This window comes from Oryzias latipes, chromosome 18, assembly GCF_053564925.1.
Source record: "Oryzias latipes strain Hd-rR chromosome 18, Olatipes_Hd-rR_3.1".
NCBI classification, from domain to species: domain Eukaryota; kingdom Metazoa; phylum Chordata; class Actinopteri; order Beloniformes; family Adrianichthyidae; genus Oryzias; species Oryzias latipes.
The window spans coordinates 30331110-30345502 of record NC_136254.1 but is presented as its reverse complement, the minus strand read 5'-3'; the positions used below and the strand labels follow the sequence as shown (position 1 = coordinate 30345502).

Below are 14393 nucleotides of genomic sequence, written 5' to 3'. Positions count from 1 at the left end.
ATTTTCTTTTGGAAGAAGACAAAAATATGCCTTCACCTGCGTTTTGAAGGCTTCTGAGAATGCTTGGCATAGCAAAATTCTGTTTTGTATCCATCCATGTATCTCCTTAACCCGCTGAATACCTTTTAGTGCTAACCACTACACCCCTGTACAATCCTCAGAATCCACCTATTTTTTCCCCTTTTTCATGTTGACATGTGATGTCATTTTCTTTGGTGGGGTGGGGGGTCGTTCGCTAATGAGTATAACCATCCAGAAACTTGTTTCTTTATGCTGCTTCATGGTTTTACACCCCCCCCCCCCCCCCTATAATCACCTTCCTATCCCCCGCTCTCTAATAGAGAATGCATGGCATATCCCTCTTTTCTCCTCCCTCCTTTCTTTTTCCGTCCGGTCCAACACAAAAGATTTTCAAATATGACTAACCCTTGTGCTATCTTAGATGACCCCACCCTTACATTGACGTGTTCTCCCTACCATGACAAAGGTGGATAAAGGTGGAAAGATTTCATGTAATCCATGGACACCAGTGAGGATCACAAATCATTGAAGAAAAAAGATTCAGAGCACTGTCTAGTGGGTCTAGATGACCCAACTCTCAACGTTAAAGTGCCTATGATAGCACAAGGGTTACAATGAATAAAGTTTGGTCTCGATTACAAAAGGGGTTTATTCAGACATACCTCCGGTTTGTCAGAAGATTTCTTTTTTCAATATATATATTTTTTTACCTTGTGCTGTCCAACAGCTGGGCAGGCAGATGAGAGCTGAGGGCCTCTTGTGTTGGACATATTTTACTTTAACAACAGGGATTATTAATCTTCAGACATACCTTTGGTTTGTCTGAAAAAAACCCTTTTGTAATTGAGGCCAAACTTTATTCATTTCAACCATGTTCGAAAATCTTTGGTGTTGGACCGGACAGAAGAGGAAAGAAGGGAAGAAGAGAGAGGGACGTTGAAGAGGGGGGGGGGGGGGTAGGAGGGTGATAATAGGAGGGGGGGGGGGGGGGGATAAGACCATGAGGCAGCATAAAGCAACAAGTTTACTGGATGTTTATCATTACGGTAAGGTTCAAATGTAGTACAAAAAGGGCGGGGCCTGTCCACACACACACTCAAATGTTATCAACACACCTGCTAGTTGCAAAAATGTCCACATGTCAACATGTACACAAAACAGTGTTCACACACACATACTTATGCCTTCAAACCAACCAGTGTGAAATATTTCATTCATTCAATCACGCAAACTATTAGTGCAAAGGTGAGCTAACACCTGTGCTCAATTGAGTGTTTATGTTCTTCTAAAATGGATGGTGGAATGTGAAAAGAAGGAGGGAGAGTGCCCAGCCATCCTCACACCAAGACCCCCGCCGCAGCAGCAGCGGCAGCCGGAACCCCCAACGCCACACGGCAGCAGGCATGGAACCACCGCCCCCCGGGCGATCACATCTGCCACCCAGGCCAGGGCCAGCAGGACTGCCGCGAGGCCCCCAGAGCCAAAGAGCAGGGAGGCATGGGGGGAAAGAGAGCGCCGCCCCAGCCCAACCAGGAGAGCAGCCCAACCGCCGCGCCGGGAGGGCCCAATGCAGGGCCCACCTGAGAAGGGTGCCCACAGCCCCAGACGAGCACTTCATCACCACCCAGGAGTTCTGGGCATCCCCCCTGCCCTAACCCTAGGTACGAGCCAGGACCCCCCAAGGGAGACCCGCTCCGCACTCCAGGCAGCCACCCACCCGGCCCACGGTTGGTCCAGGGAGGAGCAAGGAAGGGGCCAGCCATCCCCACCCAGGAGGGGGGACCCCGGGGAAAAGGGGGGCCCACGAGGGGTGTTGTAAACATGGCCTGAGCAGGCTCGGCCACAGTTGGAAATTTGGCGGGGCTCAGCACTCAGGGACAAGGGCCAGAACCCACCCCCCAGGGACACGAACACCCACGGCTCAGGTGTAATGTGAACCCTCTCCCTGTGCGGAGAGAGCACCGGGAAGGGAACACCCAGGGGACACGGCCACCGTTGCCAAGGGTCCAGTACCCCCCACCAGGGATGGGGTAGGGGACAGATGGTCCTAGGTCCCATCTACCTTGCAAAATGCGTGTGTTTGTGAGGGTGTGTGTGTGTGTGTGCATGTGTGTGTGTGTTTATGTTTGAATGTATATTTTGAGGAGTCAGAAGATTTATAACCTCTATTGTTAAGATAAAATATGTCCAACACAATAGGCCTTCAGCCCTCATCTGTTTGCCCAGCTGTTGCATAGGACAAGTTAAAAAAATTAATTAAAAAATAGATTTTTTACCCGGTACTACATGCGTACACATTTTGGCATGTTTTTAAATATGTGGTGGGGGCAAAACTCTTGCTTAAAGGCGTGGTGAGAATTTCAAAAACAATCTGGCTTTGCAGTTGGCGTCAGCGTGAAGTAGCCGTCATCCTTCAGCAGGAGGCCTCAGTCTGAACCCGACCTGAGCTACGATGAAGGTTTTTACGCTCGATGAGGAATAAATGAAGCGATTACACAAACAGTCATGTAAGATAGACAAACACACAATGTGAGGTTTTACTGAACAACACATGTAGCGCACAAAGGCTTAACTCTGGATCTAACAGTCAAACTTGAGGAAAGAACAAAACAAACAATGACAATGCAATGAAAGTTATTGCAGATACAAAAACAGAGAAGGAAACTGTACAATTTCGAGAAAGTTCTGCTGAAATTTATGATCAGTTTTGCAGATTTTTTATCACTAATTTCAATTTCTTCTTTATGACCTGAGTTTCCTTCTCTCCAGGACACAAAGATGCAGGAGTGAAGACAGAGCAGGGGAAATGTGAATAACTCAGCCACTGTCAACTTCAGAGAAAGTTCTCTTTAGACCAAGTGCGCCCCCTGCTGGGAGGCCAAAGCCGCGTATCTGGCTGAGGAAGAAGAAGACGAGGAGGAGGCGTGGGAGGCCGCTCTTCTCTTCAGCTCTCTTGAAATCTGGAGCCAAGAAAGAGTGTAGCAGCAGCATCCGTACCAGCAGTCGCTCCACGCACTGCCCTGGAAGACACACAGAGAAGGTGGAGAAGCTTCAGCGACTGTGGAGGCGGACTCGGCTCAACAACACTTCACACCCACAGCCGTTACCGTTGTTTCACTCTCAGCTTTTCACGTTTTTCAAATCAAAAGTTAACAGAGGTTTTTATTTATCTCGGCTGCTTTGAACGTTCCTGTCTTGTTCCAGCATTTGTTGATATTGTTTTTATTTTTTATCACTTTCCATCAAACTTTCCTCCCTTCCAGATACAGAAAAAAAAATCACATTTATTATAAATGGCCCCAAAATCTAGGTTGTTTTAGAAAACTATTTAAGTTTGATTGGTCTTCTAATAAATGTTTAATCAAATCTTACAGAAATTCTAATCAGGTCATCCTTCAGGTGGAGAATCAACCAAACGGCGTGATCCCCAACCAGCAGCTTTGCAGCTTTTTAAAGCCTTCGTCACATGGTCTGGAATAACGGATGATCCGTATGAAAGCTGCATGCTTTTGGTGGATTGTAGAGACGAGTAGCTGCATCCTAAGGGGAGTGCAGGTGTGTCTTGCAGGTGTGCAGGTGTGTCCTCTTAAGGCTCGAACGGCCACCTGCAAGGGACGTGTGTCGTCAGTTGTAACGTTACCAGGTTTTGCAAATCAACTTGTAGATAGAAAAGTCAAACAGAAACGTACAGATTGGTGTAAATCTGGTGAATCTTGCGCTAAGCTTTTTCTTTCACAGCTCTATTCTGATATATGAAAGACTTGGTGTCATAGAAAACCCACCGGGCATAAACCCCAATTTTATAATTTCTCCTTCATGATCAATTTTCCAACAGTTGGAACTTCTGTGAATTAAAAAGGACGCTACCCATACGTCACTACCAAATCAGAGTCCCCGTTTGGTCAAAACTTCTGCCTGTTTTGCGCATAGAACCCGAAAACAGGCTTTGAAAGCTGCGAAGCAACATTTTGAATCAGAAGCAGGAAACACCTTATACACATGCGTTTGCATAGACTTTTCTTTGGAAGTTGTCGCTCAAAAACGCGTTTCCAAGCCGTAGCATTGGCCTTAGGGAAACAGCAGTGACCTCATTTGTGCTTCATGACACATTCAGGGACACAATTGTTGCTAATCCTTTAATATTTGAGTCTGGATGTCCAGCTGATCCAATAATGAATGGATTTCTAGCAGAAGAGGGTTTCATTTAGCAAAAAAGAAAACAATAATTACACCAAATCCCAGCGTGGTGCCTTTCTTTCCTCACCCTTTCAGTTTTACTCTTGTTTTTTGTTACGCTGTCTACTAATGCAGCACTACACATCTATTACTCTCCTGTTGTTGATCGTTTAACTTTGATCAGGATTTAAAATCAAACCAAATCAAAGCCGAACAGTTAAAAAAGTAATGAAACAAACAAACAGAAAAAAACAGCAGAAAACAATGAAAGTTGTTTTCTTCTCTCAGGGTTTGAAATCAGCAGCTTTCATCTCACAAAGTGTGTTCTCTTTATCTCTTTGTCTCTCCATGTAACCATCAGCCCACATGCTTGGACTTGCTTTCACGTGAGCCCTCAGAACCAGCTCCCAGCTTGTTCTTTGCAGCTCTGCCAGTGATCCAAGTCCCACTCCACCCCCGGAGAAAGCCAACATTACCAACCACCTTCTCATCTCCGATGGCAGCTCTCCAGCCTCTGCCTCCTTGGCCTCCATCGGCTCCCGCAGCGTGCCTTATCTTCTCTTGTCTTCATGGTCCCAGAAAAAGAGCGGCTGTGCTCCGCCGACACCAAACTCTCGCTGTTGTCCCGGTATGTGCTCTTTGCACATCAGACATCTGCTTTTTGTCATGGAAGAGCACTGATCGGTGACTGGGAACTGATTTTTGTCAGGATATCTGGTCCTGCCATCACTGGAGGACAGGGGGGGGGGGGGGGGGTGAGTGCGCACCATGGGTGTAAACAACAGTTGGTGGTTTTTTCTTTACTTTATTCACATTTATAGATCAAGATGCTGCTGGGTTTTCAGCTTGCATCCATGAAGGGATCCGAGTTTTTAGAAGGTACAATTTCTGCTGATTCAGCTTCATCCAGAGGAAGAGAGGAGGTGGTGAACGTGGTGGAGATTAAAATGGAGATGAAAATCTGCGACATGATGCAAAAAGACAAATTGTGGTTTGGACGAGGAAGCCTGGAGTGGCAGAGAATTGTGGTGGGGTTGTAAGACAGTGGTGAGATGTTCTGTAAGTGTGACAGAGGAGTTGAAAGTGGAGGTTGGACCGCACAGAGGATCAGCTTTGAGCTCCTTCTTGTTTGGTCTGGTGATGGACAGACTGACAGATGAGATTCTTAGACAGGAATCTTTGTGGATTATCATGTTTGCAGATGACATTGTGATCTGTAGTGAAAGCAGGTGAAGGAACATCTAGATTCTAGATCTTTAGAAGAACCAATCTAAAAACTAAGACACACATAATGGCCACAGCCCTACCTGTGTGTGGCCATTGTTGTATCCATCCATCCATCCATCCATCCATCCATCCATCCATCCATCCATCCATCCATCCATCCATCCATCCATCCATTAAATTGCTGTATTTCTCACGGGGTCACAGGACAGAACCTAACCTGCTACTGTTGGGCAAAGACAGGGTACACCTGACGGGGTCACCAGCCTGTTTGCAGGGCCACACACCCTTACAGAGTCAGATCTAGGGACTGTGTAACTGTGTAAGGCAATCAATGAATCTATGAAGCATGTCTTTTGACTGTGGAAGGAAGCTGGAGTGCTTGGAGAAAATCCACCCATGCACAAGGAGGACATGCAAACTCCATACAGAAAGGGACCAGCTGGGATTTGAACCTGTGCCACCGTGCAGTGTATCGTAAATCTCTTTTCATTGATCGTAATCAATCTGCTGGGGTGAAATGAGTGATTACCTTTATGCCGTACCGCTCCCTGACCGATGCCCTCATGGCTAAAGAAGCTGGAGGTACGCAGCCGATGCAGTCCAGCAGAGGCAGGCAGGGGCACGCCCCCGCCGCTCTGGTCACCTTACAGGTGAACACTGGGAGGCAGCACAGTGCAAAGCAGCCTGCACAAACAGATTCCAGCTCACAGCGGGATTCTTACTTTCTTCACCCAACATTAATGTGTTAGGGTCACCCTGTCTGTACTCACAGTCCCCCATGTCCTTGTAGCACTCACACAGACCCGTGCTCCATTGCTCCGCCTCTTGCACCCTGATCCGAGGCTGGAGCTGAACCACCTGCTGGTGCATGGCTCAGCTGTACGTCTACCATCAAAACAAAGAAAGCTCATTCAACAAATGATGTTTAGGAGATTTAACAAAAAGCACACTTTGGTTGGATTTTTCCAAAAACTCAAAAGATTGTTGATTCACATCTGTCTTTATTGAGTCTATAAAGGTGCTTAAACTAGAATAAACCCATTCCAATTCCAAAAGTTCAATATGAACTTGAATGTCCACCATTGGCTTCCCTTTCCCCTTTTATTAAAATATTAATGTCACACGCCCTCCATCCAGATATTTCTAAATCATTTTGTAATGGGGATGGAGTACTTTGTTCAATACAATCTAAACATTTGCATCATATAATTTCTTCATCTATAACAATCCATTATTTTAAAAGTTTTTGTGTTTCAATCACAAAATTTGCTTAAAAAACTAAATTGTGAAAATTAAAAACTGGAATTCTGATGTTAGAGCGTTTATGACATCACATTGTCAAAGACAGGAGCTACATTTCAGTAAACACACAACTCCAACCCTTTCTTATTTGTCCCCCCAGTTGTTTTTCCTCCCTTTTGCTCAGTTGCCTGAGGATTTCAGAGAAAAGGAGCGTTTCCCTTCAAACCAGTTGGAGCACTACAGTTCTCTGTGAATTAGCGATTAGCTATACAGTAAAGGTTTTTTGCTCTTCATGGATAGACGACTTACCTGTCAAAAAGCTGATTTATCCAGAAAAATAGAACACCAGGAGCCGGGTTATCATTAACTTTGATGAACTTTTGTTCCTTCCGTCTTTCCCTTCTTTTTTCTAAACGTTAACGGCTTTGTGTTGTCAGTGTAAATATTACACAAACTCTACTGGCGGGTTGTTTCTATGGGTCTGTCTTAGTGTCAGAGCTCTGAGGGATCTTTTTGATTAAGTTTACTCAGTCAAATATTTTCAATGATTTGAGAGTGACTAATGTCACAAATGTCACATCAGCCTTTGTGCTATCCTAGGCACTTTAACATTGGGAGTTGGGTCATCTAGACCCACTAGACAGTGCGCTGAACCTTTTTTCTTCAAGGATTATTGATTTTCACTGGTGTCCATGAAATCTTTCCACCTTTATCCACCTTTGTCATGGTAGGGAAAAGACGTCAATGTAAGGGTGGGGTCATCTAAGATAGCACAAGGGTTAATTGAGAAAAACCTAACTTTGTGTTGCATCTTAAGTAAGACAAATGTCTGGTGGCGTAGGATCCAAAATCCCAGAAACTGGGCTTGGTGGTGAAAAAAACATTTAATAAATAAACGAAAACTAGGAAGCAACAAAAAGGTGGCATAACATGACCTGACCTTGAAGAACTGAAAACACAAGCTCGTGTCACACAGCCACTACATATGTTTTGGCCATTTTTCACCTATGAAATTTGGGTCTTTCATGATACATCCGACACGTAATTCATTGAAATTTCTTGCGTTCGTCATTTGTCAATGTGCGCAGATGTCTGTTAGGGATTTCGGCTGACAAGTCTTTATAAATTTGGTTTTCAACATCTGTGGGTCGATTTAGAATACACAGTTTACGTGTATTTTACGTAAATCTTATGCAATTGTGTGTGATTTTTGCGAGATGCACACGCAAATTTGTGTCTTTCCACGACCGTTCCATGTGTGTCAAATGGACTATTCTCGCATGTACCACCGATCCATAACTTTTATATCGAGTATACGGCGCACATTTCACGTTCAAATTATGTAATTGTTGCTCGAATCACTAATGAATTGATGTAAACAGCGCAATAATCACGCACGGTTCCTGTTCTACTTTGATTTACGTGTTCTTTGTGTCAGGAGCCGGGGCCAGGGCGGTTCATCTTTTTCTCACTTCCGGGTTTCGGGCTTTTATTTTGTTAACTCATGTTCTGTCTTCTGTTGGTTCTTTAGGTAACTTACCCCGGTCTTCACCGGCACCTGTGTACCCACCTGTTTTCATTTATTGTGTGTGTATATAAGCTCCTGTTTTGGCTTCACTTGTCACCGGATCGTTCTACTTGTTTGACCTCTGTCTTTACGAGCTTAAGAGCCTTCCTTGGATTAAAATATCCTTTTTGATTCGAACTTCTGCCGTCCTGCTTTTGTGTCCGAATTCACACCCTTGACATTACGATCCGGTCATCATGGACGCAGCGGACGCAGGAGTTCCACGAACGAGCAGCGACGCACAGGAGAGGGTCATTCTCCAGCAGGAGGAACAGCTTAATTACCTCAGACGAGGTATGCTGGAGATGGCTGGGCGCCAGGAGCAACAGCTGACCATGATCGGTGATCGCATTGAGACATTGGCAAAGCAGCTCCAGCAGCCGCCGTCATCTCATCCGCCACATCACTCTACCTCTGCGCCGACACCGGTGATTCCAGTCCAGACGACGTCACTCGCCCCGGGGGTTCAACTGGCCCGACCAGAGAGGTTTTCCGGCGACTCAGGGGATTGTCGGGCGTTTATCACTCAATGCGAGCTCCATTTCGAGCTGCAGGCAGCCAGTTTCCCTACTGATCGGGCCAAGGTGGCATTTATAATATCACACCTCTCTGACAGAGCCGGAGCATGGGCCACTGCGGAGTGGCAACGTGGAGGAGCGACCTGCGCCTCTCTCTCTGCCTTCCTCGACGCCTTCACCCAGGTTTTTCAACACACGAAACCCGGCAGAGAGGCGGCTCGGGCGCTGATGCGGCTGACACAAGGTAACCGTCGGGTGACGGATTATGCTATTGAGTTCCGGACTCTCGCTTCAGAGAGCGGGTGGAACCCAGCAGCGCTTACGGACGCTTTTCTAGAGGGATTATCAGAGGAGCTGAAGGACCACTTAGCTCCCTTGGAGCTGCCCTCATCCCTGGAGCCTCTTATCGCCCTGGTGATTCGTATCGACAATCGACTGCAAGATCGTCGGCGGGGGCGCCGGGTGGACGTTTCCCAGTTCAGGGGACACCCTGACGTTTACGTCCAGCCCTCCCCTCATATGTCTTCTGTTACCCCCACAGTGCCTCCTGCAGCCCCGTTGGAGGAACCTATGCAGCTGGGTCGTGGCCGTTTGTCCCCCACTGAGCGTAGACGAAGGATGGCAGCAGGTGAGTGCCTTTACTGTGGTCAGCGGGGTCATTACTGTAAGAACTGCCCAAAAGCTTCCGCTCGTCATTAAAGGTGGGCACACTGACGAGCGGAGGCCAGGTGCCCGTCGATTCTAAATCCACCTCCTGTCTTTTGGAGGGTCACATTGTGTCTAAGGGTGGGGGGTTTCCTGTTCGGGCCTTGTTAGATTCTGGGGCTGAACAGAACCTTATGGATGCTGAGCTAGCCAGACAGGCCGGTCTTAGGACCAAGTCGCTTCCCCGTCCTTGGCGGGTGATCTCCCTCAACGGTGAGGTGGTCGCCACAGTTAACCAGATCACTGAACCTGTTCACCTCATCCTTTCTGGGAACCACCACGAGCATACCAGTTTTTTTCTTTTTGAGTCCCCTCATAATCCGGTGGTTCTAGGATTTCCCTGGCTTCTGAATCACAACCCAGTCATTGATTGGCCAACCAATCGCGTAGTCAGTTGGAGTACTCATTGTCACAAGGCCTGTTTACGCTCAGCTCGGCATCCAGAGTCTGACTCCGCTGACCCGGTAGGGGAGCCGTCCTCACCTGACCTCTCCAAGGTGCCTCCTGAATATCATGACCTGGGGGAGGTATTTTCCAAATTCCGGGCTCTCTCCTTGCCCCCGCACAGGCCGTATGACTGCTCTATTGAACTGCAGCCGGGTGCCACACTGCCCAAGAACCATCTCTATAGCCTGTCCAAACCTGAGAGGGAGGCAATGGAGCAGTACGTAACTGACTCTCTTCAGGCGGGCCTTATCAGACCTTCTTCGTCTCCTGTGGGGGCGGGGTTTTTCTTCGTGGGGAAGAAGGATGGAACATTACGCCCATGCATTGACTACCGAGGTTTGAATGCCATTACGGTAAAGAATCATTATCCTCTTCCACTTATGAACTCCGCTTTCGAGACGCTGCAGGAGGCCCGGTGTTTCACCAAATTGGACCTACGGAATGCGTACCATTTGGTTCGCATCAGGGAGGGTGACGAATGGAAGACCGCCTTCAACACGCATTTGGGACATTACGAGTATCTGGTGATGCCTTTTGGACTATCTAATGCTCCAGCTGTATTTCAGGGCATGATAAACGATGTACTCAGGGACTACATTCACCATTTTGTTTTTGTGTACCTTGATGATATTCTTGTTTTCTCCAGGAGTTCCGGCGAACATAGGCGGCATGTTCGTCTGGTTCTTCAGCGCCTATTGGAGAACAAGCTTTTCGTCAAGGCAGAAAAATGTGATTTTCACTCCTCCAGTGTGTCTTTTTTGGGTTTTGTGATTGCGGAGGGGGAGGTGCGACCGGACCCAGCTAAGGTCAGCGCGGTGGTTGATTGGCTTGCTCCGGTCAATCGGAAGCAGCTTCAACGATTCCTGGGGTTTGCCAATTACCTACGCCGTTTTATTAGGGGTTATAGTTTGGTCGCGGCCCCCCTTACGGGTTTGACCTCCACCTCCTCTCCTTTTGTTTGGACAGAGACTGCAGAGGCAGCTTTCCGGCGGCTCAAACACCTTTTTACCACCGCCCCAGTTCTCATCCAACCGGACCCCTCCGCCCAGTTTATTGTGGAGGTTGATGCCTCGGACGTCGGGGTTGGAGCTGTGCTGTCCCAGCGGCAGGGTGCTGACAACAAGCTTCATCCTTGCGCTTTTTTTTCCCGCCGGCTTACTCCGGCGGAGATGAAATACGACGTGGGGGATAAGGAGCTTTTAGCTATTAAGCTGGCATTGGAGGAGTGGCGGCACTGGTTAGAGGGGGCGGGACAGCCTTTTGTGGTCTGGACGGACCACAAAAATCTGTCTTATATCCGGACCGCAAAACGGCTTAACCCGAGGCAGGCACGGTGGTCACTTTTTTTCACTCGGTTTGATTTTGTGGTGTCGTACCGCCCTGGCTCCAAGAACATTAAACCAGATGCTCTCTCCCGACAACTGGAACCGGCTATGGAGGATTCCCTTCCTCAGACTGTAATTCCTGCCTCCTGTGTTCTGGGTACCCTCTCCTGGCAGCTGGAGAGGGAGATCAAGACTGCACAGGCCCGGGAGCCAGACCCTGGTGGGGGCCCCCCTAACAGACTCTATGTTCCCAGGGCCGTAAGGAGCCAGGTCCTCCAGTGGGCGCACGCTACTCGGCTTACCTGTCATCCCGGGGTAAACAGGACGATCGCCTTCCTGCGTCGCTGTTTCTGGTGGCCCAGTTTGGCGAGGGATGCCCGGGAGTTCGTTTCTGCCTGCACGATCTGCGCCCAAAACAAGGTCAACAATCGACCCCCAGCGGGCCTGCTGCATCCCTTACCTGTTCCGAGCCGCCCTTGGTCCCACATAGCTCTAGACTTTGTGACCGGCCTGCCCTCATCTGCTGGCAGAACTGTGATCCTGACTGTTGTGGACCGATTTTCTAAGGCAGCTCACTTCGTGCCCCTGAAGAAGCTGCCTTCGGCCTCAGAGACCGCCAGACTCATTGTGGAACACGTGTTCAGACTGCATGGGATCCCGGTTGATATAGTTTCTGACCGTGGACCACAGTTCGTCTCACAAGTGTGGAAGACTTTCTGTGCAGCTTTTGGTCCCACGGTCAGTCTCTCTTCGGGTTTTCACCCACAGTCAAATGGGCAGGCCGAGAGGACCAATCAAGACCTGGAGGTGGCCCTCCGATGCATCTGTTCCCGGCACCAGACCTCTTGGAGCACCCTTCTGCCCTGGGTTGAGTATGCCCACAACTCAATGACGTCATCTGCCTCGGGTATGTCCCCATTTGAGGGTTCTCTAGGCTACCAACCCCCATTGTTTCCAGAGCAGGAGAAGGAGGTGGCGGTGCCGTCGGTACAACACCTCTACCGCCGCTGCAGACGGATCTGGAGGGAGGCTCGCGCTGCTCATCTTCGCTCGTCCGCAGCTAACAAAAGACTGGCTGATCGGCATCGGTTACCGGCGCCTACCTACGTGCCAGGTCAGTTAGTACTCCTGTCCACTGCCAACATCAAGCTGCGGACAGAGTCTAGAAAGCTGTCTCCACGATTCATCGGACCGTTCGAGGTGGAGAAGGTCGTCAACCCTGTGGCGATCCGACTACGCCTTCCTCGGTCCATGCGCATACATCCAGTTTTTCATGTTTCCCAACTCAAACCCCATGTTACTAGTCCTCTCCAGCCCCCTCCATCTCAACCTCCGCCACCTCGCATCATCGACGGTCTGCCTGCATGGACGATCAAACGTATCATGGACGTCAGACGTCGGGGCCGGGGTCTGCAGTACTTGGTTGACTGGAAAGGTTACGGTCCTGAGGAGAGGTCCTGGGAACCCACATCGAGGATGTTGGACAAAGGCATGCTCAGGGAATACCACAGGCGTCACCCTGACAAGCCCGGTGGTGCGCCCAGAGGCACCCCTTGAGGATGGGGTACTGTCAGGAGCCGGGGCCAGGGCGGTTCATCTTTTTCTCACTTCCGGGTTTCGGGCTTTTATTTTGTTAACTCATGTTCTGTCTTCTGTTGGTTCTTTAGGTAACTTACCCCGGTCTTCACCGGCACCTGTGTACCCACCTGTTTTCATTTATTGTGTGTGTATATAAGCTCCTGTTTTGGCTTCACTTGTCACCGGATCGTTCTACTTGTTTGACCTCTGTCTTTACGAGCTTAAGAGCCTTCCTTGGATTAAAATATCCTTTTTGATTCGAACTTCTGCCGTCCTGCTTTTGTGTCCGAATTCACACCCTTGACACTTTGTGAGGATTATTCATACTTCTGTGCTTTTAACCTGGTTTATTTGTGATACATCTGTGAATATTTCAGCTATAGACCAGAACGTTTCTCACTGTTTCCACCTAAATTCACATATGACCAATTTTCATCTGTGCAGTAGGTGCGAAAGGGACATAGTGGACGCGTCACATGGTCTTTACACGCACTGGGGATCATCAACACAAATCAAGTGCGACTGCTTTAGGGAAAACTTGAAAACAGAACAGGACAAGAGCCAAGGAAATATCACACAAAGTATAAATTAATATGCACAATCTGCACAAAAATTATTTGTCAAAACTTTGATTTACAGCATTTACTCATCAGGAATGTGGTTAGATTTGAAATGTCATCACTTTAACAAGGATATTACAACATAAATAGCGACTTGTCGCATTTCGGACAGGCACACTCTGCAGAGTTGCAGGTTACTCCCCTAGGGCGGGTCAGTCAATTAACTTACCTGCTCAGCGTCCTATTTAAGTCAGGTGTACAATTGTTCATTCTCTCTTACCTTCAGCGCTCATTCTTCGCCCCTCCCTCCTCCCCGGCTTCCACCTGTGGGCTCCGTTACGGGGTTTTGTTACCCGAAAGTTTAAGGAAAAAGAATTATATCAAGGAATTGAACGGAGCCTTATGCCAAAACGAAGTTGTGAATGCCAACCTAAAGATGTTGTGAAATAAATATTCTTCTGCAAGAGTTGTCTGACTGAAATGTCTGCTCTGGCGAGGGATCTCCTTTCTCAGCAAACGCAGATCTGGTAATCAAAAGCCCTTCTGAACCAGTAGAAAACAGACGATACGGGTTGAAGCTGATGATTTCACATGAGATTACCAAAGAGGATAATTATGTAACAGAAGGACAGGTCATGTCAGCTTCTAGAATGTTCTCTCTCCGCAGCCTCCAAACGGTCATGTTGTCGCCAAAAGTGTCCCGTTGAGGTTCTTGGTGCTTCATAAGTGCATACAAGACTTTAAAAAAAAAAATGGTTTGTTTAGAAAATGGAATAATAGAAATTAAAGCTGTTTGTCGCATTGGGCGACTCATACGCGCTGAACACGCCCCCACTCTTCCCGTCTGCCCCTGCCACCCTGGTCAGAGCGCCATGTGACAAATTCATTAAAAAAAACAAAACGTTTTTTTTTACAAAATTGCAGCTTTTCTGTAAAGGTTTTGTTTCCATAGCAACCATTCTATCTTTTGGTTATCTGGGGATGATAAATAGGTCGATGCAAATTTTAGAAGAATGGGGAACATCAA

General features: G+C 47.9%; 1 protein-coding gene across 3 annotated transcripts; it reads right to left on the bottom strand.

Annotated features, from left to right (window-relative positions):
- Positions 1–2733: 2733 nt before the first annotated feature.
- On the bottom strand, positions 2734–13770 carry LOC105356361 (placenta-specific gene 8 protein-like). 3 transcript variants are annotated; one of them, XM_078936399.1, is made up of 5 exons: positions 13647–13770; positions 6195–6309; positions 5954–6108; positions 3394–3626; positions 2906–3041 (listed from the first exon to the last, which is right to left on the bottom strand). In XM_078936399.1, the coding sequence occupies exons 2-4, from the start codon at positions 6292–6294 to the stop codon at positions 3429–3431; spliced, it is 453 nt and encodes a 150-aa protein (XP_078792525.1). In that variant the 5' UTR covers positions 6295–6309; positions 13647–13770; the 3' UTR covers positions 2906–3041; positions 3394–3428. The 3 variants fall into 3 exon arrangements, with proteins under 3 accessions (XP_020567334.1, XP_078792525.1, XP_078792524.1); XM_078936398.1 differs by lacking the exon at positions 13647–13770 and adding an exon at positions 6976–7087; XM_020711675.2 differs by lacking the exons at positions 3394–3626; positions 13647–13770 and adding an exon at positions 6976–7087 and having other exon boundaries at positions 2734–3041.
- Between the last annotated feature and the right edge of the window lie 623 nt (positions 13771–14393).